At 36.8% G+C, this 23,472-nt stretch overlaps 1 protein-coding gene across 5 annotated transcripts in view; it reads right to left on the bottom strand.

Moving 5' to 3' along the window:
- The window catches only part of GRIA2 (glutamate ionotropic receptor AMPA type subunit 2), an 87,702-nt gene that overhangs the window by 22,572 nt on the left and 41,658 nt on the right, over positions 1-23,472 (bottom strand). For all 5 annotated transcript variants that reach the window (XR_014851692.1, XM_085058581.1, XM_085058580.1 and 2 more), the window contains exons 4-6: positions 20,165-20,361; positions 15,923-15,976; positions 13,454-13,615 (exon numbers count right to left, since the gene is read on the bottom strand). Coding sequence is in view for 4 of the 5 variants with exons in the window: in XM_085058581.1 (XP_084914707.1) it covers positions 13,454-13,615; positions 15,923-15,976; positions 20,165-20,361 (413 nt within the window). In the remaining variant the exon portion in view is untranslated. The remainder of the gene's footprint in view (positions 1-13,453; positions 13,616-15,922; positions 15,977-20,164; positions 20,362-23,472) is intronic.

Below are 23,472 nucleotides of genomic sequence, written 5' to 3'. Positions count from 1 at the left end.
ACTACAGCTGTGTAACAATTCTGTGTGCAGATATGGCTGGAAGTCCATGTAGGTGAAAGGAAAAAAATAAAATTCAGTGTTTAACCTCAGGTAGCCTGTAAAAATAAGAAATTGTTCCTCGGATTACACTCTTCATGGAAAAGCATTTATTCACAGATCTGTAGACTAATCTCCTCCAATATATGTGGGAGGACAAACAAACACAAATACTCACAAACCCAAAGAGCATTTATTTGTATATACATGTGCTTAACTTTTCCCCATTAAATATAAAATCTCAGGGGTAGCTATTTTCATGTATGTGATACGCTGTCAACACCATGCAAAACAGTTTTGGGGCTGAGATGCCTGGAAAAAGTGGTGCCACTCAAAGAGTAATACAGAGGAAGAGCCCCATGTTCCTAATCTGACATAATATAAGGAGTTTTACAACTTCTGAGACATCGGAGGGGAATCCTGTGATCACACATCAGAAACCTGGGCTAAATGGGCAAAAGCAGTTATCTGCAGTAACTGGAAAATTTTACACCTCAACTAACTAACTGAACTGAAACCACATGTGCACATACGCTGAGGACTTTGTTGGATGGGCTTTTTGAGTCCAGAACACCACAATTATGCCAAATATAGGGGCCATTTTTGGAAATATGGGCCAGAATATAACTACTTAGAGGCATATGAATGAATGGAATGATCCCTCTGAAGGCTGTTAGATGCTGAAAATATATAAATTGTAAAGTGGAGAGATATGATGTATTGGCTCTTTGCTTCAATGGCTCAGACTTTAATGAGAATTTTAATTAGTTAGCTCAAGTCATGCAGAAGGCTCTTGTAATGGTAACCAAAGCAAGCTCCTGAATTGAGATTAATTTTTGTCTGCAACCATCAGACCTTAGAAAAGAAAAGGAAAGCAGAACTCTTTTTTAAAGATCGGTAAGCTCAGTGATCAGTATGAATCTTCTCAACAAAGTTTTCTCAGTGACTTGAACAGAAACCTTTAAAAGGATCAGAACAGCAGAAGAATGAAGTGAAAGACTGGCTGGAACCACTACTACTTCCTCCTACTGAAGTAGCAGTGATTAAGGGGCATTTGTGAATTTGGAGATGAGAAGGTACAGAGAAAGGATTCTGACTAGCAATACTTCTTTAAACATAGCTCTTTGCAGTACAGAAACACATTGTGCCACACTAAAAAATTTGGACACAGCACTGTCATTAACCATCGAAACATAATTTGGGTAGCACAGAAAATAAGAGCTAGAAATTGAGAAGTTATGTATCTAATTCAGTTATTCTATGATTCATTGGGTCATTGAGATATATTTAATTATCTCAAAAATTATATTTTTATAGTATATAATTACTGGCCAGAATATTCACAGCTCAGTCATACACGATGTTTATGTAGAGCTTTGCCTATCAATCACTACCTGTATGTGCATACATGTCATCACATATATAAAATCTCCATGTCATAATTTAGGTTAAGACAGCTTTAATCTAAGGATCTCAAAATATCTTACAAGCTTTGTTGGAGACACCATGAAAGCAAGCAGCCCATGAATCATTTCCTACTGCTTTATTGTGCATACATTTTCAGTTCCTAATAACCTTCATGGGGCTCATTAAAACTATCTACAGCTTCATAAATAGATGTAAAGTTGACAAACTAAACCAAAGTGAACTCATTAGCATAAACAAGAAATGACAGACCAATAACCTGCTCATGATGAGGGGGGTGTGTGTGTGTCTGCATAATAAATAAAATGGTCATAAGTCAAAGGATGCATTAGCCCTGTCTTGATTCACTTTATTTTGCTAGAGATTCACCCACATTCTCATTTGCACTATTAAAATAAATGGGAGCACTATCTGGTCATTATTCTGTGGAATTGGGATGGGGTCTTACATTTTACTGCTTTTATGGCAGCGTAAATCTCCCAACTTCATTTCAGTTCCTTTCAACTTTATAAAATAAGATCAGCAACTTCACCACAAAATGAAATAGAGTTCCTTCAGAATCATTTGCATTAATTAAAGCATGGCAAAGAATAAGGAAAAGAATTCCTGCATCTCACAATTTTGTAAATACGATAACAACCTGATAATATAAACTGCCTAAAGATTTTATTCCATTCGCTATGAAACATGGATTGCATTAATGTCATATGAAAACAATTTTCTCTAAGCAGGTGCCTTAACTGCCAAGCAGACAAAACACAAGGTCCATGTAATTTTCTTCAACTTAAATTTCTAACTTAACATTCTAGCTTCAACTTAAATGTTCTATAGACCTTAGTAAAATCTGTAAGCTGCATTTCCAAAGATGAATCTGAAAAAGTAAAGACAAAACAAAGTCATACCAGACTAAGCAGAGGTTATTACTCATGTGCTGTCCAAGAAAAGCTGGCAAGATGCTGCCTTTTGTAACTTCAGCTGTTTTCCAGTAACTCAGAAGATAGCAGAAATCTTTAGTTAAAAGGTGTAGGATTCTATTTTGTACAATCAGTAACTGAATCTTCTGAAGGTGAAATGGCAGAACACAACGCCAAAAGCACAAGATTTTGTTATATGTATATTTCAAAGTTCTAAGATATTATAAGAAAGGTAAGTTAGCCTGTTAGACCTGCGTTTAGCTCAATGCCTGCCCATGTGCTCAAGACAAAGCTGAGAGATATGATTAAACATCTAAAATAATTAAAACAGTGTACTTAGACAGTGGAAAAGAAATAAAATTATGAAGACAAAAATGCAAAGTAAATTTAAAAAAAAAAGCATTCTGCATCACAAGAAATCAAATTCTTTCCCTCTTGATTTGGCTATTGCAATGTCTAAATCTATCCTTAACAGATTAGTTTGAGTTTGGGGCTTTTTCTTTTTGGTCGTTTGTTGGTAGTTTGGTTTTTTTTTTTTTTTTTTACAGTCAGAGAAGAGTAATAAGCATTCCAAGGTGTGATTCATTTGACCAGTTAGACACCTTCTTGAAGATGAAATTAATTGTGCCTTAGATTTCACTCTGGTCTCCAGTGATTTCTGAGTCGAGGGGGGAGTCCAGGGAGATCAGCTTAGGTACAGATGTTTCCACTGCAGACACACTAGTAACAACCTAAAACCACTCAAAAGGACTATGTACCAGCCATTCATTCATAATCAAACACAACAGTGAGAAAGACAAACAAAATAATAGGAAAATTTTGGCAGGGACTCTACCAGACACGTCAAAGAATGCAGTGCTGTTGTACAAAACACTAGGGAGACCTCAGCTAGAATGGCAGGTCCAGCTGCAGCAGTGCTCAGGAAGGCAGAAATCAGTCTGACACAGGCACAGATGGAGGTTTCTCACCATCTATGGGGGCTGCTATTGGAGCAGCAGGAGGAGGGACACTGCATCACTGACAGGCTAAGAGAAAGGAGGTCCAAAATCTGATACAAATATTTCCCATTGGAGAGTGGTAAAACTCTGAGAGAGGAAATATAGGAAAAGTTCTTTGTTGCAAGAGAAGGAAGATAGAATCATCAGTATAAACACACTTTCATCATTTTTCCTTATGTTTAAACAATTTAAATACCAGCAAATATAGAAAATAAACTATAATAAAATCTCTCATCTGAATTTTACACATTTTTCCCTCAACAAAGTACTTCTCTACTTGACTGGTAGTATAAACAACAAAAGCAGAAAGATTGATATAAACATTCCTACATCTTTATAAATTACATATAAAACATAGGTATAGACACATGTAAACCCAAAAGCAAAAATAAATGAGACACAAATTTACTTGTCAAGAAGTAGTAAAGGAACTGGGGAACTATCTCTTTTACTTCTAGTGTAGTCAAATTGATGCAATTTTGGACATCTACTTCTTAAGGGTCTTTAATTACTGTAGCTGGGAGCTATTCTGAAACAGACAGTATTAGACACACTTTGGAAAACACTTGAAAGTGGTCTGACAGATAAGAGAGTTAATGGAAAATTGTCTAACTGATAGGAAATGGCTAGCTCCTCCTAGATCTCATGGCACCTTGCATGCCACCCTGACAGGACATGGAAAGGCAAAGAGCTACTTCCAGAAGAAATAAGAGACACTGTCAAATCTTGTACACGCAAGTGTAATTGAAAGTGAAGATGGCTTTTGACTGTGCCCATAATCATGTTCTGTTCTCATCAGTTTTGTGCAGGCACTAGCATGAATGGGGCTGTGCACACAGCAGCATGCTGAGCTGGTGGCCATTCAAACTGCAAATGGGCCTTTAGCACAGGAGCATCTTCATTACCCACTGCCATGCTTCAAATACTGCAATGTGAGATGGAGGTCAGGGAGCCCAGAAAAGACAGTGCGTGGCTCTTCCTCTTTGTTAGGATGATGTTCTTGTGAAAATAGGCACTCTTAACAACAGACCCAGCATCTCAGACAGCTGAGAATAATTACATATATACACAAGATACTTGGAAATAGTAATTGTAATTGTTTTTATAATAATGCCGTCCTAACTAAAAGGGGAAAAGAAATTAATAAAATGTAAAATTATCTGATCTTTTAAAAAAATTAGCCTAAGTTAATCTCAGTAAAGATGGGGTTAGAGACCAAGCCCTATTTATCCTAATGAATGTACTATCTTTATTAAATTTTGTTTCCCAAAGTTGTACAGCCACATCAACTTATTCTTTGGTAACAGCCTTTATTTGAACACAATTTCAGCACTCTGTGTGCACAGAAAAGCTAAACAAATACGCATTTTTGCTTTGAAGTGCCATACTGGCATGACATGCAAAAAACACCTTAAGCAACCTGTCACCTTAGAAAAGCTGAAGTGTTCAGCTCCTAAACTGCTATCCAGAAAATCTGCTGATTTTTGGACATGTTTACATGTTTTAATTATCTCTCTGTTTGGTTTAGAAAGGCAAAAGGCTGGTTTCTGGGCACAGCCAGAACAGCTAGCCCAGTAGCTAGGCACCTGCTGAAGCTTAAATCCCTGGAAATCTAACTATTATTTGAAAGACACACTCACAGCACATCCAGCAGAGACTGACAAGACTGGGCCACTGGAATTATCCTAATGCTCCCAACTGTAGGATATTTATAGGAGACCGTGACCTTCTTTCACTCTTTTAAAAACTGAATATAGCAAAGATCACAAGATTTATAAAGCCCAAAGTGCTCGGCCTTTCTACCTATTTTATCTACTACTCTAATAGGAATGAGATTCCTGAACAGTAAGTCCTCTCCCACAATTGCTTCCAATTCAGAACAATCTTCTCACTAGAGACATCAGAGGTGCTAATTCAGCAGAAGAAAAACAGTGAAGGAGTGCAGGTAGCTACTTTTTTTTTTTTTTTTTTTTTTTTACATTGAGAGCAGAGGTTTTAAAGTACTTTGGTCTTCCATTAGAGTAAATGAAAACCGTTTACTTGGATTTTAATTCAAAGAGCTTTACAGAACTAATAAGAAAATTATTTGGATTTGAACCCACAGCATATTACTTATAAAAGATGCTGTTGTATTCTAATTATGCCACTGACTATGGAAAATATACATAATAACAAAATAAGATTTAAAAATTATTTGTGTAATCTTACTTCCAACCTCAAACAGAATACACATGCAAAACAGCAATACCACTAATGATAAAATCACCTTGAATTTACTGTTAAAGAGTATACAACTTTTTAATTGTCACCATATGAATACACAAAACCTTTTTTCTTCAAGGCTAAGCCAGAGAAAAGTACGTCACTTTTCACAGTATTTAATATCACTGGGTCCAGCAGCAAAAACTGAAGCCTATGGTTATAATAGTGAAAACAGACCAAGTAGGGCAATCTCACATGAAATAAAGTGTACAAACAGAAAGGCAAAAGACTTCTCTGAAAAAATATTCTCCAAGAAATTGATTTGAAAGAGCTAATGTGAGTGTTTGAAGCATTAAAGTGTGTGTTTGGCTCTTCGTTTTGTTTTTTGGGATGGGGTTTTTTCTTGTGTGTGTGGGTTTTGGGGTTTTTTTGGTGTTTATTATTTAGTTAGTTTGGTTTTGTTTAGCTTGGTTTTGGGGTTTTATTTTTTAGCAGCAGGGGAGGGGAAAAAAAAAAAGTCAGCTACTCTCATCATACATAGTGTGGTGCTCTAGGAATATTCAAAATATGCCATTTAAAACTAATAGTAATAATTCAGTCTTAAATTTAAAACAATAGGGAAAAAAAAAGAAACCTAAAAGACTCCTAAACCTCAATTCCCCGTTTTCATTATCAGTCTCATCTACCCCAATCACTTAAGCAAACCGCAGTGCTCCTCCTCCTCCCTTATTCCCCTGACCCAAGAAACTTTCAGTCACAGATGCATCTCCAGCTGCACCACTTTCCTGTGTCTTTCACTCACATTTCAACAGCCTCTTTTCACTTTGCTGACCCCTTTTTTGCATGACATCATTCCTCCTACTACTACTATTTTCATCTTTGTCTATGACTCCCTCTTCTCCTCTTATCCCCATTTCTCCATCAAGCTCTACTGGCCTAAAAGACATCAATCTTTGTGAGGCCAGAGGTATGTCTGACATTGATGAGCACTTGGATAATGAAGGAATATGAGCTTTTCCTGTTTATATCAACCATATCCAGACGAATTGCTGGTTGAAAAAAAGCAATACAGAGCTCCTGGGAAAACAGGCAGGAGGAATCCACTCCACTTTGTTGGCTGAAGATCCTTAAAAATTTATAACTACTAAGAATAAGTGGATTCAAATTCAAAGAAACATAGCTTCATAGCGACATCAGGACTTGGCTCTGTAGTTTTTTTCAAGTCTGCTTTAGCACAATTCAGCCACTTTTACTTGCAGAATCAAAGGATCTGGGTCAACTGGTCTTTTGTATGTCTGAGACAAATCTACAGATATTGCCTCAAACCACCCACTGCTTTCAGTGACTAAATGTCCCGCTCTTTAATTGAGTTTTCTTTAAAAATAAAACAAAAAACCCCAAACCAAACCAACTATGCTGGAATGAGTGATTACTTACACAAAACAGCCTTAAGCTATTAAAAAGAATCATGAAGATTAAGAGTAACACTGAAATTTCTTATGCCCACATTTTTTGTATGTATTTTTCCAATAGAGAAGACTGAATAATGGGATTCAAAAGCCCAGTGAAACCAGGTAGCTGGAACACCAACTGCTAGATGCATTTTTTTTTTTTTTATGCCCAGGAAACCAAAATGCAAGGACAGGAAATAGGCAGAACAATCACACAAATCTATAGTTTTACTTAAAGGCACTTAGGAAAAAACCAAAAATACTCCAGATCAGTTCCTGGTTAAACCTTGTAATAAATACTAAAAATTAACTATTTTTTATAAAATCTTCTTTATCAATCATTATGATCTATTTGCATTAAAGCATATTCAATCACAGTTTTCTATTAAAACTGTAGCTGGTGCCACAGAATATAGCTTATAAGTCTTATTAAAATTCATTGCATTATAAAACTTTTTCCTACACACTGCAAACATAAGAGGCATGGCCCAAAATGAAGGTATTGTCTAATTCATCAACTGTACACTTTTGCTTTGTCATCTATATCTAGATAAACTGCCTTCTGTATTTTCAGTATGAATAATTGTTTTCAGTGTTTTCTTCTTTGTTCACATTGTTTTCTTCTTTGCTCCTTATTATAAGTGAGTCACCTAAATGTTAATTGTTTCTGCAAGGTAAATAACTGTGTACTATATGTTTTCATTTTTTTCTTCTGCATGTTATCTGAATTGCATTCCTGAGGTAAATTAGCACCAGCAGAGTTAAACCAGCATCTCTCTGTTACAAGCATCATTACTCCTGACTTATGGTTTCAAAATAATTGCCTAAAAGACTGCATGACTTGACTGTAAAGAAGAAACTTGAAAATGTGAAACTACTGAAGACAAAATCTGGAGGTAAAAACAATTTAGTATTTTGGTTTCTTAGCTCTGCATTGGTTGGGTGTGGAAAAGCATTACTGAAGCCAGAAATACAATCATGAAAGAAGAACATCTGAAACATTATGTGCCAGCATTAAACAGTTACATCCATCCAAAATAGCTGCAACGAGTACAAGGTTTGTTATCATCTTCTGACACAATGGGATTCTCTCTAAGTCTGAGCTGATTTGGGTCTTCAACCAGGCACCCTGAAAATCTTTTCTGCATGTGGCACAGTTTCTGTATATATCATATGCAAGTTGGCTCAGGCACTTCTTCCACTTCAAGCCTAGGGTTGCTCTTAGAAAAGCTTATCCCGGAGTAGGATGGCTTTAGAAGAAAATATGCAAGTTGGACAGATCTGCAAGGATTATCTCGTCCAAATGCCTGAACAATTCAGAGTTGAACAATTCTAAAGTGTGTGTTTAACAGAATTGTTCAAATGCCTCTTAAACACAGACAGGCTCAGGGCATTGACCAGCTCTCATGGACGCCTGTTCCTGTGTTTGTCCACCCTAAATGAAAGAAATGCAAAGAAATGTTTCCAAAGGTCAGGTCTGAACCTGCTCTGGTGCAGCTCTGAACCATTCCCACACATCCCCCTCTCACTGGATACCAGGGAGTAGATCTCAGCACCTTCCTCTCCACTTCCCTCCTGAGAAAGCAGTAGAGAGCAATGGGGTCCCTCCTCAGCCTCCTCTTCTCCAAATGAGACAAGCTCAGAGTCCTTAGCTGTCCCTCATAGGACATTCCTACTTGAAGCTTTGTACTTACGTGGGGGGTTGACTCTGGCTGGACACTAGGTGCCACCAAAGCTGTTCTGTCACTCCCTTCCTCAGAGAGACAGGGAAGAGAAAATGTAATGAAAGGCTCATGGGCTGAGATAAGGGCAGAGAGACATCACTTAGCAATAACCATAACAGGCAGAATGAACTCAACTTGGAAAAAAATTTATTACCAGTGACTCAATCAAACGAAACTAGGATAATGAGAAAATAAAGACTAAATCTCCAAACATCTCAACCCACTCCTCCCTTCTTCCTGGGCTCAACTTCACTCACAAATTCTTAATACCTTGTTCCCACAATGGCACAGGGGGATGTGGAATTGCAGGGGTTGCAGTCTGTTCTTCACCCATCTCTGCCATTGCTTCTTCCTTGCAGGGTGGACTTCTCACATTCTTCCCCTGCAGGGAAATCTCTGGCACCTGGAGCACCTCCTGCCCTTCCTTCTGCACTGACTGTCTGCAGGGCTGTTTCTCTTATATGTTGTTACCCTTCCCTCTGGCTGCTGCTGTGCAGCAGCTTTTTCCCCTTCCTGAATGTGTTATGCCAGAGGCACTACCACCTTCACTGATGAGCTCGGCCTTGGCCAGTGGTGGGTCCATCTTGGAGCCAGCTGGTATGGGCTTCCCTGGACATGGGGGAAGCTTCCAGAAGCTTCTGACAAAAGCCACCCCTGTAGTCCCCTGCTAGCAAAAACCCACCACACAAAGCCAATACAACTTATGTCTCACTAGCCTTCAAGAGGTAGAGATTGAACTTCTTCCAGCAAACAGACCAAAGGCTGCCTCTCAAAAGAATGGGTTAATCAAGTTGGAGCAGCTGGATGTGAATGGATGTGTTGTCCTTCAGTGTCCTTCCACAAGATCAAGACGCTTCCCTTAAATGTAACAGTCTGGCTCAACACTAAGGCTCAGAAAACCCAGTGTATTTGTAAATACCCAGTAATGGGTAAAGAAGATTTCAACTGATTATTATGCCTTTATAAAACTAAACAGGGCTTTTTGGTTTTGTTACTTGACAAAAAATTAGCCAGGATGTTCAACTGTATGTTTTAAGATCTACAAATCATTAGCTCTTCTAGAAATGCATGCTTAGATGGGTAACACTCTTGGTTACAACAGATATGTTTTAAGTTTAATCTGAGGTAAACCATGTAAAAGCTTTAATTTTGACAGATGCGAAAACCTCCTGTAAAAAGTCTGCAGAACACTAGTTTTAGTATCTTGCCTAATCTTTAAATCTTGTGGTTTTATCAGTACAGGTACAGTGCAGCAACAAATCGGATCAGTGTCTTTTCTCATCTGTGTCCTAAGACTGCAATTTTTTATAATTAATATTTTATAAATTATGAAGATACATTTTTAAAGCCATTTGATCCAGGTCGTCTTCTCCTCTTCTGGGTATCTGTGGAAGACGCTTTTAGCAATGCTTTTCCTTCCTGAAGAGCATGTTCCTTTGAAATGCATGTTTTCTTAGAAGGGGTGTCTTTCTTTGTTTTCAGGACTGTACTTGGATACTGTGATGTGTCTTATCAGCTCAGTCGTATTCCATTGACTTGTATTTTGTAATGTGAAATGAATGTACACTTACTTTTGGATTACAAAAGGAAGATAATACAACACAACTGCAATGTTTTTGTCTGTAATGATAGAACATTTGCAATCCCAGAGATAATATTACCTGTTAGGGGCATGTAACCACCTCTCATTCCTAAACAGATGATGCAGGGCTTTTATCTACTGTCCTATCTGTTTCATACAGAATCTGCAGTGAGAGTTTCCTAGATTCCAAGGGACTAGTGGCAAAAAATCATTTATAGCACTGACAACTAGGACAAGTACCTCAAAATCAAAAGGGGAGAAAAGTTATTTGTAAGATCACTTAAGGGACAAGTGGGAGACCAGTGCATTAACCTGCTCAGTAACTTAGATGTTTATACAGTATTCCAAGAAGCAGAGGGTAACACAGCTAGAATAACAATATAAGAAGGAATGAAATGCACAGGAAGGACAGGTAAGGAATGCAATTCAGCAGGAAACAATGAAAAAATCCTGTACTTAAAAGTACGATTAAGTGGATAGATATGGTATGAGCCCACCTAAATTGGCAGCAGCACAAGAAAGAAATGCAGAAAAATATTTGGATGCTAGCATGTATCCCTTGATAAACATATCTCAACAGGGTCATGATGGTGGGGAGAAGAAAAAGAAAAAACAAAAAAGAAACTAACACAGACAAAAACTCTGAAATGAATACTGTCTCTGAGATACATGAAGCTGTTATTTCCATTTCCTCAGCACAGCACTCAGATGTGGTGCAGTAGCCAGTCTGGCATTTCAAAGAGGCACCAAATAGAAAGGTTCCAGAGCAAAATGACAAACAGGATCTGAAAGCAGAAAATTCCAAGGAAAAGGGATTCTTTAGTTTTGCAGGGAGGAAAGCAAGGCAAGAAGGGTAGCAGACATTTTCAAATACAGAAGGAAAATGAAAAAGCAGAACTCCCTCATAGCCATTAGAATCATATAAAGGAGTAATGGATTAAGTGATATAAAGACTGATTAAGGTTATACAAAATCCAAAAATAAGATAATTTAAGCCTTGAAATAGATGCTTGGAGAAGTTGTGAAATCACTACAGGAACTGCACAGGTTTATCTGATTCTGCCTTCAGGCAAGGAAGATGGACCAGGTGACTGACTGCTGAAAGACCTTTCTTGCCCTGTTTCTATGATTTCTATGATTCTACCCTGCCTCTAGCTCCCTCAAGGATGGGAATGAAATGTGTCATATCTCTAACCTTACATGTAACAACAAGCAAACATGACAAGTAATACGTGTATAAGGGCAAGAAGTAGAAAGCTACACAAAGAAATACAGTAACTGATACAATCAATGTCACCAAATATTGCAATATACATCCACATTTTCCTCACCATCAATACCTCTAGCATTTAAAAATTATCTGATAATCCAATATAGGCCTCAATTTCTTGAGTGGGTATCAGTGCAGTCCTATAGATACCTTGAGCAAATATTATATAAAGGAAGAGAGGTCAGCCTTTTAAATGGAATTTAAAATGTGTTCTAAGTTAGTGAAATTCAGGAAAATAAGTATTTCCATTATGTTACTTTTCCTATCCATAACAAAATAAACTTCAAAAGCAAAAAATATGGCAAATATTCTCCTTCAATCCTTTCAATTTCTACTACAATTGAAAGGACTAATCTGGAAGAAATAAAGGGAATACCTGTGACAGAGTTAGAGATTTTAATGCTTTAATACAACATTGCAACCACTTCATGTTATCTAACACAATGCAATTTCCCCCTAGTGTAGGTAACACCAGAGACCTTATTACTGGGCCTCACCCATTTATCTTTCCATTAATGATAAAAATTGCACCTTGATTTCAGTTTGACTACTTTACTTTAGTTATGTGTTTCATGTATTTCACTATTATTATTTCCAGACTGTGGTTCTGAAACATGAATAGGTCTGTAGATCTAGGCACTCAAGAATCAAGAGAGACAAAAGGATTCTATTAATCTCCACAGCCACGTTCCTTTTTCCTAAATGAGAGCAATGCAGATTACATATACTCCACATCTGTAATTTAAATGTACCTAAAGACCTAACATAGACTCCAGTTTATTTTGTTAAACATCAAGTAAGAAATTTCTCTGTCATAAAGATTTTAAACTATAAAAATAACCACAGAAAAAAAATTGCTTTGACTAAGTTACCACCAAACTTGACCTCATAAAAAAGGAATCTATATAATCTTTATTTTTTAACTAAAATGAAGGTTGTGTGTTTTAAAGGACTTTTCTTGCATGCATTTAAAAAAACAGTTCTTCCTTTCACGCTGAAACTTTTTATTAATTTAATTATAAATTAAGAACATGCTTCATATTCAAACTATAGTACTAAAAAAGTTACAGCCTGAACATTTGCAACTTATCTTTTTGCCTTTTAGAACTATTTAAGAAAGTGTTTTTATTAAAATTTCTGGTTGTATTACTTAGGAAAAAATTATTTAGCATTAAAATTGAGTTGTTCTTTTTAATATCTTGCAGCCACTAATTGATCCTCATGATGGTTAGAGAAAGGAAGAAGGTACTACTATCCTAATCTTACCCAGAGGTAAAACTGAGATAAAAAAGCTTAACCACTTGCTCAGTGTCACACATGTGTCACACAGGCCTGAAATCAGACCATGATTCTGTACGTCAGGCATACCATTTAATTCTATAAGTCTTTGTAGGACTTAGGCATCTGTCTCAAAGGAACTGTCTAACCATTTCTTTGGGATATTATGTTACATCAAAAAAGTGCTAAATCTGTGCTCCCCAGAAGCATGACTAAATATTTGTCTTTAAAACATTTCGAAACACAGACAAAGAGAAACATTTTAAAACACAGAGAAAGAAAAAATCAAAAATAGTCAATAGATGCTTAATCTATCATCATATCTAAACCAATTACCTAACAAGCTGTCAGGCACAGATTTACAGTGACATAAGAAAAAATGAAGTTGTCATGAACAGTGTTGCATCTTTGCTTAATCAGTCCTATGACACAGAATTTTAAAAGTACCCCAGAGAAATATAAAATTGTGTTGGCACTGTTGCTTTTCAAGGGCTTTTTCTGTCTCCTGTGTTTCTATTCCAAACCCTTCACTTCTTGTACTTCTAGTGCAGTTAAAACAAACATAAGACATACCTTGATTGTACTAGTGTGTGCACCAGGATATTCTTTCTCCTCCAGTGTTGACCAACGTTGTATAAATTTTGACACCAGAGGATCATCATAGTCAACTATCTGAAATCCTGAGACATTAGCTCCTCCAAACTGAATTTTTGACAAATCTCCATCAGTAAATCCCTGAGCACATAAAAAAAAAAAGTTTGTTATTTCAATAGTTTTGGCAGTTCTCTCAATAGTGTATACAAAGAAAGAGTTACAATATGACCTCTACTGCAGAAGTGCAAGCCAACATTTTCCTCAGACTGGATCCAACTTAAATCCCGGGCTGCCAGGATTAACTCATCAGCTCCATCAGCCAGCAATGCTTCTTGCTGCCCACTGGACAAACACTTTTATAGAGAGCAAGGGCTGAGCAGACCTGTCCTTGCCATCCTGACTCCTTAAACATCCTGTTAATTTTAAGGGGACCACTTAAAGTGAGAAAGAAAACACTGATATGAGTAAGAGGCAAGCAAGTTTTAGCCAGGAATACTTACAGCCACAGTTGTATCTATTCTCTTTCTGGCAGGAACTCTAAAGCATGTAGAAGGACTTACCATCTCCACTGCCTCCTCCCTCGGACACAAAGAACTACTTCTCATTCTTACAAACAGTTCTTGTGTTCTGGTTTCTGTGTTCTGTGATTTAACTTCACCCAAATAACCCCACACATGTATTCATATGAAATACTGATTTCAGACACTCCAGTAAAAATGAATGTCGTGAGTGGACACAAAAAGAAGCAGCAACTTCAGACCACATTATCATAAGTTGCTACAACTGCTATACTTGATGTTCTTTAATTATTGCATATTAATGTTCCTCACGTGTTACCACCTGCTGATACAGACACTTCTACAGGGTTCATGTAACTTGATGGCTGAACAGGAACATTCATTGTATACTCAAACCTCTTCTCCATCTATCAGTATTTTTTATTCTTAAAATAGATCAACTTCTTGACTGACTGATCAGACTGGAGGAGAATATTATTACAGTCCAGAAAGAAGAAAGCAGGTAGATTCAGTGAAGATTATGATTCAAGTACTAGATAAATTTTCTTTCTGACAGAGAAAAACACATTTTTAAAATCACTACCATAAACACTTTATATATGATATTAAACAGCTCTAAAATACTATATTCAGTAAGTTTTAGATCTTAGGGACTGACTATTACAAATTGAAAGCAATGGCTAAAATAGCAACCAGTTAACATAAAGAAATCCACTGGGCACATTTTCTAAAATTTCCCTTAAGACTAAAAATAATGTTTATCCAACATTTGCAATGCAAACCATGAATGTCTAACAGTTAGATAATTTTTCACATTTTGTAAGACTTCGATGCTTGCTTTGTGAATATCAGCACCTTAACTTCTATATCCAAAAATCAGCTATTAAGATATAAGAATGAAACCCCAGTGTTCAGCTTTTAAAGAGGCCTTTAAAGTGTAAGGCTTCTTCACACCATGGCACCCACATGACTCTTCAGAGCACTGCCTGCCTGGAGGGGGAAGTGTTTTCATCAAAGGCTGGGAGGAGACAGGGGTTATGCCTCAAGTGCCATAGACACACCATGGTCCTTCTGTTTCCCCAGGTTCCTCAAAGGACTATGGAAGACAGTGTAAATTGGGGCACTCTGAGCCCTGCTGGAATTTATATCAAACACTACCACAGTTCCAGAATAAATGATGAAAAAAATTATTTGGTGGCACTCATACTATACAACCCCCAAAACTTTTCTTGAACATAGTAACTGAGATATGAGCTGGCAGAATTTGCTTTGTCTATTACAAAAAAGCCCAACTGGATTAGTTTCCCTAGCTTCAGTAAGTAAGTGTTGACTTTAATGTCAGTAAAATGGACCTTCACCTTTAGACACAATTTCAAAAAAATTACCTTGACAAGTAAGTGAGTATTCCGAACTTTCCCCACAGGAACACTATTAGCTACACTGTCTGATCTGCTATGTTCAAGAAAACATTAATTCAAACTGATTACCCAGCCAGTCTGAGGGATGAAGTGTGTAAATCCAAGACTCACTAGTCTAGCAGAATGAGAAATGAGAACCGTGATTTTTAAGTAGGTTAAGAGTTGTGAGAGAGAAATTGCTGAATGAATGTATCAGCCTATAATGCAGAAAGTTATTTTTCTAATTTCCATACCCTCTTTTACTAAAGTATGTAGAAAAAGAAAAGTTCTATTGAAGGTGCTGAGCTACCTTCACTCCCATTGATGGGAATATCATAGGAGGCATTTAAGCCCTGAAAAGACTCAGCCAATAAAACAAATATAATCTCAGCACATGCATTCATTTAGCAAGGGTAAAGATATCTAGCTTTTTTCTGTTTTCTAAAATGAATTTAAAACCAAATACTAGTTGATGTGCTTCCATAAACAGTAAAATGAGCAATACAGGTATTTTAAATACTAAGAATACTTACCAGATTTGCAATGATATAGTGGTACCCTTTAACATGTTTACCAATTGTGATAACCTGTAAAAAAGAAGAAACATCCCCATGATGGAGAATATTCACCTGAAGACTTGAAAGACTTGAATTGTACAAAACACAGTATTATGTAGAAGCTAGTTGAGAGCTTTATGGTATGCAATACTGAATTTGTTCCATCCTTTATCCTTGATTTTACCTAATGCACCACTGAACATACTCTTTGCTGGTAGAAATTAGCCATGCTGAAGTCCAAGACAGAGCAGCTGAATACTAATTACTAGGCTGTGTATTAAAGGCACAACCCATCCAGGAAAAAGCAGGCATCACACATCAGAAACACTGTGCCTCACAGACTCCTGCTTAGATTTTGCCCACTGACATTATTGAAAGCATCTGCATTATGAAGAAGCCTTGTTAAGTTCAAATTGTTTATTTTCCTAAGTCTTCCTCATAATCTCCCTCAAAGCCAGCTGGTGGTTTCTCAACAGTCTCTGCTGGCAGACATGCAGCATGGATTCTTCTCCCAAATAAGCCTAATTAAGGCTATGTCTGCATGGCGAAGTTAGCATTTTGAAGCTAAGCACTTCTCCAGAGGAAGAATGCGGGAGATACCAGGAGTCTAGAGGTTTATTCCATCTTTTGAACAATGAGAACAACTTAAATGAAGAGAGGATGACTCATTCATTTCCTCATTTAACACGTAACATATAACTAAAATATTCAGACTAGGTATCCTGAAACTTGTATCAAGGTACTAGTGAATGACATTCCACATACTTAGTTCAATGAAGTTACAGAAATATGATTGAAGGCAGTTTTAACACTGAGTTTACATTAATAGAGTTTGAGACGAAGAGGGATCACATTACATAGGCCATAGAAGTAATTAAATTGTTCCTCCTTTGAGGTCAGTATATATATGATGCACAAACTTAAGTATCCTAGAACAATTACTTGGATCAGACTACTTCAAACTACTTATTAAGAGGTTAAAGAACTATGTTCAGCTGCATTTCTTACGTAGCTGCTGCTTTCAAAGAAGTATCAGTTAGACCAAATTGATTAGCTCTTCTGTATGAAATATTTCTTCCTCACTGGGATCTGAGAAGACAACAAGTAGGTGAAAGCCTTTGGATCAGTGCTTGGTAACTCTGCTCTAGCTGTCACTGGCTACTATTTCATGAACCCAGACTGCTAAAATTTGCCGCTTACCCATATGAACACTAAGGATGCTGCCAGATAAAACTGAGAAAATTCAGTTCCAAAAGCCACAATGAATGAGCTGTGCACACAAAAGCTATTTAGCAGTTTAGAGGACCTTCCCTAGTAGGGACAGAAAAGTAGTGGCAGTAATTACACAGCTGCCCAAAGGATGTCATCAGGGTGAAATTAGATTCTGCAAAGGAAGCTGCCTGAGAAGAGGCAGAAGCTATTTAATGAAGAGCATGGTAACACAGACCTGCCAGATCAGAGAAGAGGAATATAAACTAGTCTGAGGAGAGCTGGGGAACTGAAATATTTTTCAACTTACATGAATTGTTGAAATCTGGAAGCGAAACTAGAACGTGAGACAAAACCCAAAAATGATGAAGCAACTTTGCAAACACATTGTGTGGCTATACAAAGACCCAAAGGCTACGAAGCATCACTGGGTAAACCTGAGGCTGTCCCCTCAGCTTAAAGTATTTGTAGGATAAATCAAAGCACTAAAATGAAAGATTTGTTCAACAATAGAAAGCAAGGAAGAAAGTGAAGAAGTTGTTGCCTTATGTATTGAGAATGTAAATAATACTTCAGTATTCAAGGAAAAAGTGGTTAACAGAAAGCCTGTTGTATTTCTCACAGTGAAAATACACAGGAAAAGGACACTGATATGATGTGTCTACTTCAGGCATCTTCATAAAATGAAGGAAATTTCTGAGGGTTTTTTTTCCAGGGCAGGAATTAAAGTGATTTTTTAAAAAACAAATCTGGTAGCAAAGGAAGACCTAAAGTATGTTACTATTAGAAAAGAAAAACAGAAGAACACACTCAAAGGATACTCACAGGCACCATTGTTCAGCACTTCATTTTAACAGATGGAGAAAATTAATAGAGAATCAGTTAGTTGGACTTTTTTTTAGGCTACTTGAGAAATTGGAAGTGGGTTTACCTTTAAATGAAAGGAAGGGAAGTTACTAAGTGTAAGACTAATGGACTTAAAAAACACACCAAAGTCCAGAAACAACTAGGCTATCTTGTGAAGGAAATTCCAAGACTAAACCCATATGGGACAGCTGAGAACAGTTTAGGAGCACATATTCCAGGGCATAGCAGTAAACTGTTTTGAGGAGAAAAAGTATCTAGAATTATATTAACTGACCTGTGAAGCTGATTCAGTTATCTAGAATTCTTCAGTGACTTACAAATCAAAACAGCAGAAACAAAAGCTTAGCCATCTGTATGCTTAAGGAGTAGCTCAAGTCTGTGGGGATAAGCTGAGAAACTCTAAGCATCTAAAAAAGGCAGAATCTATCAAAGTACAATTAGGCCAAGAAAAATATCCCAGAACTTCAATCAAAATAAGAAGCAGACAAAGACAAAAATAGGCCTATTATGAAACAAAGACTGTAAAAATGAGTGATAACTGAAGGGTACAGAAGGTTTTTGTCTTTAAAAAGTGTTTAAAAGGTGAAACTGAAGAAAATTACAGTCAGCCAAACTTTCATATCAGAGATTATAATGAATATTACATACTTATTTTTAAATGACTGTATGGGATAGTAAGATAAATGGTAAAAACAATCTTGTCAAGATCAAAATATGTTAGAGCAGTATGTTTTCTTTCTCTGGCCTGATAATCAGGAAACAGCAGATGTGACATATCTTGAGTCTAATAAGGTGTTTGTTCTATAGGACATCATTAGAAACTCACAAGAGACATGGACAAGACAAAAGGTCACTGTAAAGTAAGCAAAGAACCATTTGAAAAGCCACACAGAACCAACTGAAGAGGACCTATAAGTACTGCTTATGTCAAATATTGCTCTACACTGGACATTTCTTGACATTGGTAAGTCAGAAAATATGATTTTGAAAAACTGCAGATGATAGGAAGATCACACTCTCAGAGATCAAATGCTCTTGAGAACAGGTTCCAATTCAAATTTATCTTGAAAATTAGAGAAACAGTTTGTGGATATGAATTCCAAATAAAACACACAAACACAATGTACTCTTTTAAGGACACTGCTCATTGTCTGAGCCTCTTCAAAATGTAATGACCTTCAAAACAACGACCAAAATAACAAGCCCTTCAAAAAACCTTCAAACAAATGCATCTATACTCTGATGATACATCCCTACTGATGCAGCACAGTCTCACATGATGAAGCTCAAGCCAACAGGGAACTGTCCTTACAATTTTCCATTGTGCTCTGCATGCATGAAAAGAGGTAGTAAGATACAGAGCCAGTAAGACCTTCCCAGACACTAGGACTGAAATGAAGGATTTCAAAGTAATGCAGTTATTTGAATCAGAGCCCCATGATAGTGTTGCTAAAAAGAAAATTTAAAAAAAAAATCATTTTGGCAAATAATTTGCATGGGTGGAGAGACGACAGATTTTGCTGTTCTTTTTAAATCTCAGGAGGCCTTAGCTATGAAAAACAGCTTCCAATTTTGGTTAACACACTTTAAGAGTGACACAAAATGAAGAGACAACCAAGGAAAGTACAAATGACAAAAGAGCTTCAAAACATGAATTTCAAAGGGTATTAAATGAGAAAGAGAAGCTATGATACAGTCTTTCCAAGACATAAAAGGTTCTCAGAAGAAGCATTAGAGGGAGAAAATACCTTCTAGGTGTAAAAAGAAGTAATCCTTAGACATAACTATATATAATGGACCACATATAATAGTGTATCAACTATGTATAATACAGTATACTACTTAGGTTGTGATATAGTCTGAACAAGGTATTTTGTAAATTACTGTTTTTATTTTAAATAACCAGGATAGAAAACTATACAGGATCATCCAGATAGAATTATCTTGCCTTTGAGCAAAGGGAGGGATTATAGGATTTGTATGTTCACTTTCTGCCTGGCACATACGCGGTCCTCAATACAAGCCTGTCACTACCAAATGATTCATAATAATCACAAAAATATCACCAAGACAAATGAACTCATTACATTTCCTTATAGAATACTGCTAACTGCTGTCACTGAAGAACAGAGAATAGCAAACCTGATCAACAATGTCGTTGACTTTATCGCGTTCACAGTCCAAAATCACTCGCCTTTCCTTTTTTACCTCTAGATCTTGAAACAGTGAACGGTAAGTTTCATCTTTTCTCTCATTGTTAATATTTCCTACATTGATAGCAGTCACTTGCCATTTCTTTTCAGCAGCAGAATCCAGCACAGCTTGCAATGTTGACAAGCCTAGTGAAGCACAGGAGAAAACAGAAGATATGACTGACAAAGCCTCCAGCATTAACAAGTTTCTACAATGCGATTTGTGAGATTACTTACTTAAGATGTCCTGTAACTTGTTCTACCTGTCACACGTAGGTCAAAGTCAGAAACTAAGATCTATGTGGGCCCGATCAATTACTATTGCATGAAATTTCCATTTACATCACTGCAAGGCATCAAGGTAAAGCTTTGTAAGCACAACCTTTGTGTTTGGCTCAACCTTATTCAGAACTGGATTTTGCCAGTGTCACTGATCCACTGCTGGAATTCCACAAAATGGAAAAGAGATCTTCTAGGAGAAAAGTGATCCAATTAGAGCAAAAGGATCAGGTGCTTATTAAAAAATGCTATTGAACAGCTTTTGTTCCCAGGGCTTGAGCAGTACTGTATTGAAACCCGGACCTCACTGAAGTCTGTGGCAGAATTCCTATGTTCTGCAGTGATGGTAATGCATTTATTATTTCTATTGCCTACAGTCATATCCCTGATTATGAAAGATGTGCTGAGATATATTTTTCCATACAGATAAGCAGGCTCAATGCCAACACCTACAAGTAGTGTAGAGAAGTTTGCTTCCATCTTACACTTTTGGCATGTTCCTGATAGGAAGCTGTAATGTTTGTACAGATGCAACTGCCTATGATATACTGTAAAATCAGTGATGACTTAACTTGACAGATTTTACTTTTTAGGAATTAAATAATGTAGTATAGAAATATGAAAATTACAGCTGGAAAATAATTCCTGCTATACAAAAAGTACAATTTTAATGATTTCCAGCAGTGCAAGAATGAGACTTGTCATGTTTCAATTCCTACCAGAGAATTCTAAATGATTCTAGAAAGGATACCAGATACTACTAAAGGAAAAAAAAAAAAAAAACCAGACCTTCTTATGCTCAAATTGACATTTTTGCACATTCTTCTCTCCTGAAACCACCAAATATCAGGAGTCATTTCTTTGAGACAAATTCTAACTTGGTATGTAAAGGGAGCTTCAGGTATAACTCTTATGAGAAATAATAGTGGTTATGCCGATAAACATAGAAGGAAAACACTAAGAATTAATTTGTCTCACAGTTTGTATGTATAATATTAAGATTGGTGATTGGTCAGTGTTTAGCAATTCAGCATCATCAGTAAAAACAGTAATGAATTAGAGCACTATACAAGACTAGTCATCAGCAAAGGTAGAAAATGGCAGGCTTCCAAAAGCATAAATTGAATTATTATCTCATATAATTCTGGTTTTCCAAGTCTCTTTAGGGAAGACTGATATTAAGTTTTGTATGTCATGTCATGAATATTTATTTTAAAATCACAGATAACTACAGTCCACCAGTACCTTTAAACTATTTCAAATGCTAAAGATAAATGTGGAGAACTTGTGTTAAAAGGGAAAGATAAGTAATGCAAGCAAACTAAGAGATGGAGGGAACATCTTAAAACTTTAAAAAGCATCAAAGTATGTTTATACCTCAAAATACTGTGTGAAATGATAAATTAAAATTAAAGAAGAAAAATCAGCCAAAGTGAAAAACATTTAATCTGAATCATTGTTTCAAATATCATTTGGCAGATTTCAGGTTGTCCCAACCTGTCTATATTTCCTCTGAGTTAAACAACCTCAACTAGGCACAAATTAATAAGGACTATTAGTGCTAATACTATCCATTGCAAAGGGTTTCTATATTTTACTCTGATCTTCTGTCTTTCCTAGGGTTTCTCTTTTCTTACATCTCTGTAGAGATGTCAAATGGCTGCCTGGATTGCTTCCTTTTTTGTGGGTGGCAGATTTGTAATCCCCATACATCTTAGTTTATTCTGATAGCACATTGCAAAATAACAAAAAAACCCCAAAAAACAACAAAGCCCCCCAAAAAAACAAACCAAAAAACCAACCAACCAAAAACAAACACACAGAAAGCATTCACAGCAATACTTCTGTGAAAGTGAAATTATCTGGAGATTTGTAACAAAAGTGGGAGGCTCTGAAGAGGAGGAAACTCCAGCAACTTCAGTGGCTTTTTTTTTAAGCTGCAGGAACATTTCTGCTTGTAAACCTCATGTGCCTGAACTCCTTTTGGTTATCATGAGACAAGCTATTAAATCAATGAGCTCTGAAAAGGAAGACTGAACAGAGGCTGAATAACTTAGCAATTCTTTTACTGACAGAATCTTACAATAATGTTACTACATTTCCAAAACTCACTGTTAGTAATGGCAGCACAGAGGAGGTAAGGATGGTGAAGGACACGAATCCACATTACATGAGAATAACTACTGCATTAGGACAGTAATAGCTTTGGCACACATACACTGAATGGCCTCACTCCTTATAATCAGGAAATTGCCCTATGCTTCAGCCAGTCAGTCCCTAACCACAGAGGTGCTCTAACACTAGCAATAAATGATTCTTTAGGAATAAGTCATCAAACTAATTCCTATTAGCCTTCATAGTTTCCACAGAGAGTTAAGTCTCTCTGCCTTTTTTATCTCACTCCTGAAGGTGGAAACATCTTCAATTATATATCATTCCTTAAATATACATCACTGTAACTACATTAACAGGCAAAAGTGCTTAAAGGATCTGTGGACTTGTGTATTCAGGGTTTGATGTCAATGCTGCTGGCTACAAACTGCTCAACTCTGCAGGTTAACCTCATGCAATCTGTGGGGAGCACTGAGGAGCAACGATTTACTCCACATAGGGCAGGAGCTTCATGCCTTGGAGCTTGTTATCACTGGGGTGCCTTGCCACAATTAAAAGGAACAGGTAAGAAAAAAAGGAAGAACCAAAGAGTGACTGGAAAGAACAGTCTCATGCTGTTATTCCTGGCCAGATCCATACAGTGCAGCTCACAAGAACTAAGTGTTTTTCAGTATCTCCTAAATATAAATCACATGCAGGTCACATTCTGCCCACTGCTAGGTGATTGACAGAGTACTGGCTAAGAAAGTAGCTTTACATCTGTCCTTTTTAAAAAGACAGTGAATGTTTCTGATTCTAACGTGAATTTGAAAAGGAACTGCCAGAGAAACGAGCTTAGGATTTATTGTTCCATGTGACATTACCTTT

Source organism: Lichenostomus cassidix, chromosome 4 (assembly GCF_008360975.1).
Source record: "Lichenostomus cassidix isolate B80296 chromosome 4, HeHo_3.0, whole genome shotgun sequence".
NCBI lineage: Eukaryota > Metazoa > Chordata > Aves > Passeriformes > Meliphagidae > Lichenostomus > Lichenostomus cassidix.
This window is presented reverse-complemented; position numbering and strand designations above follow the sequence as displayed.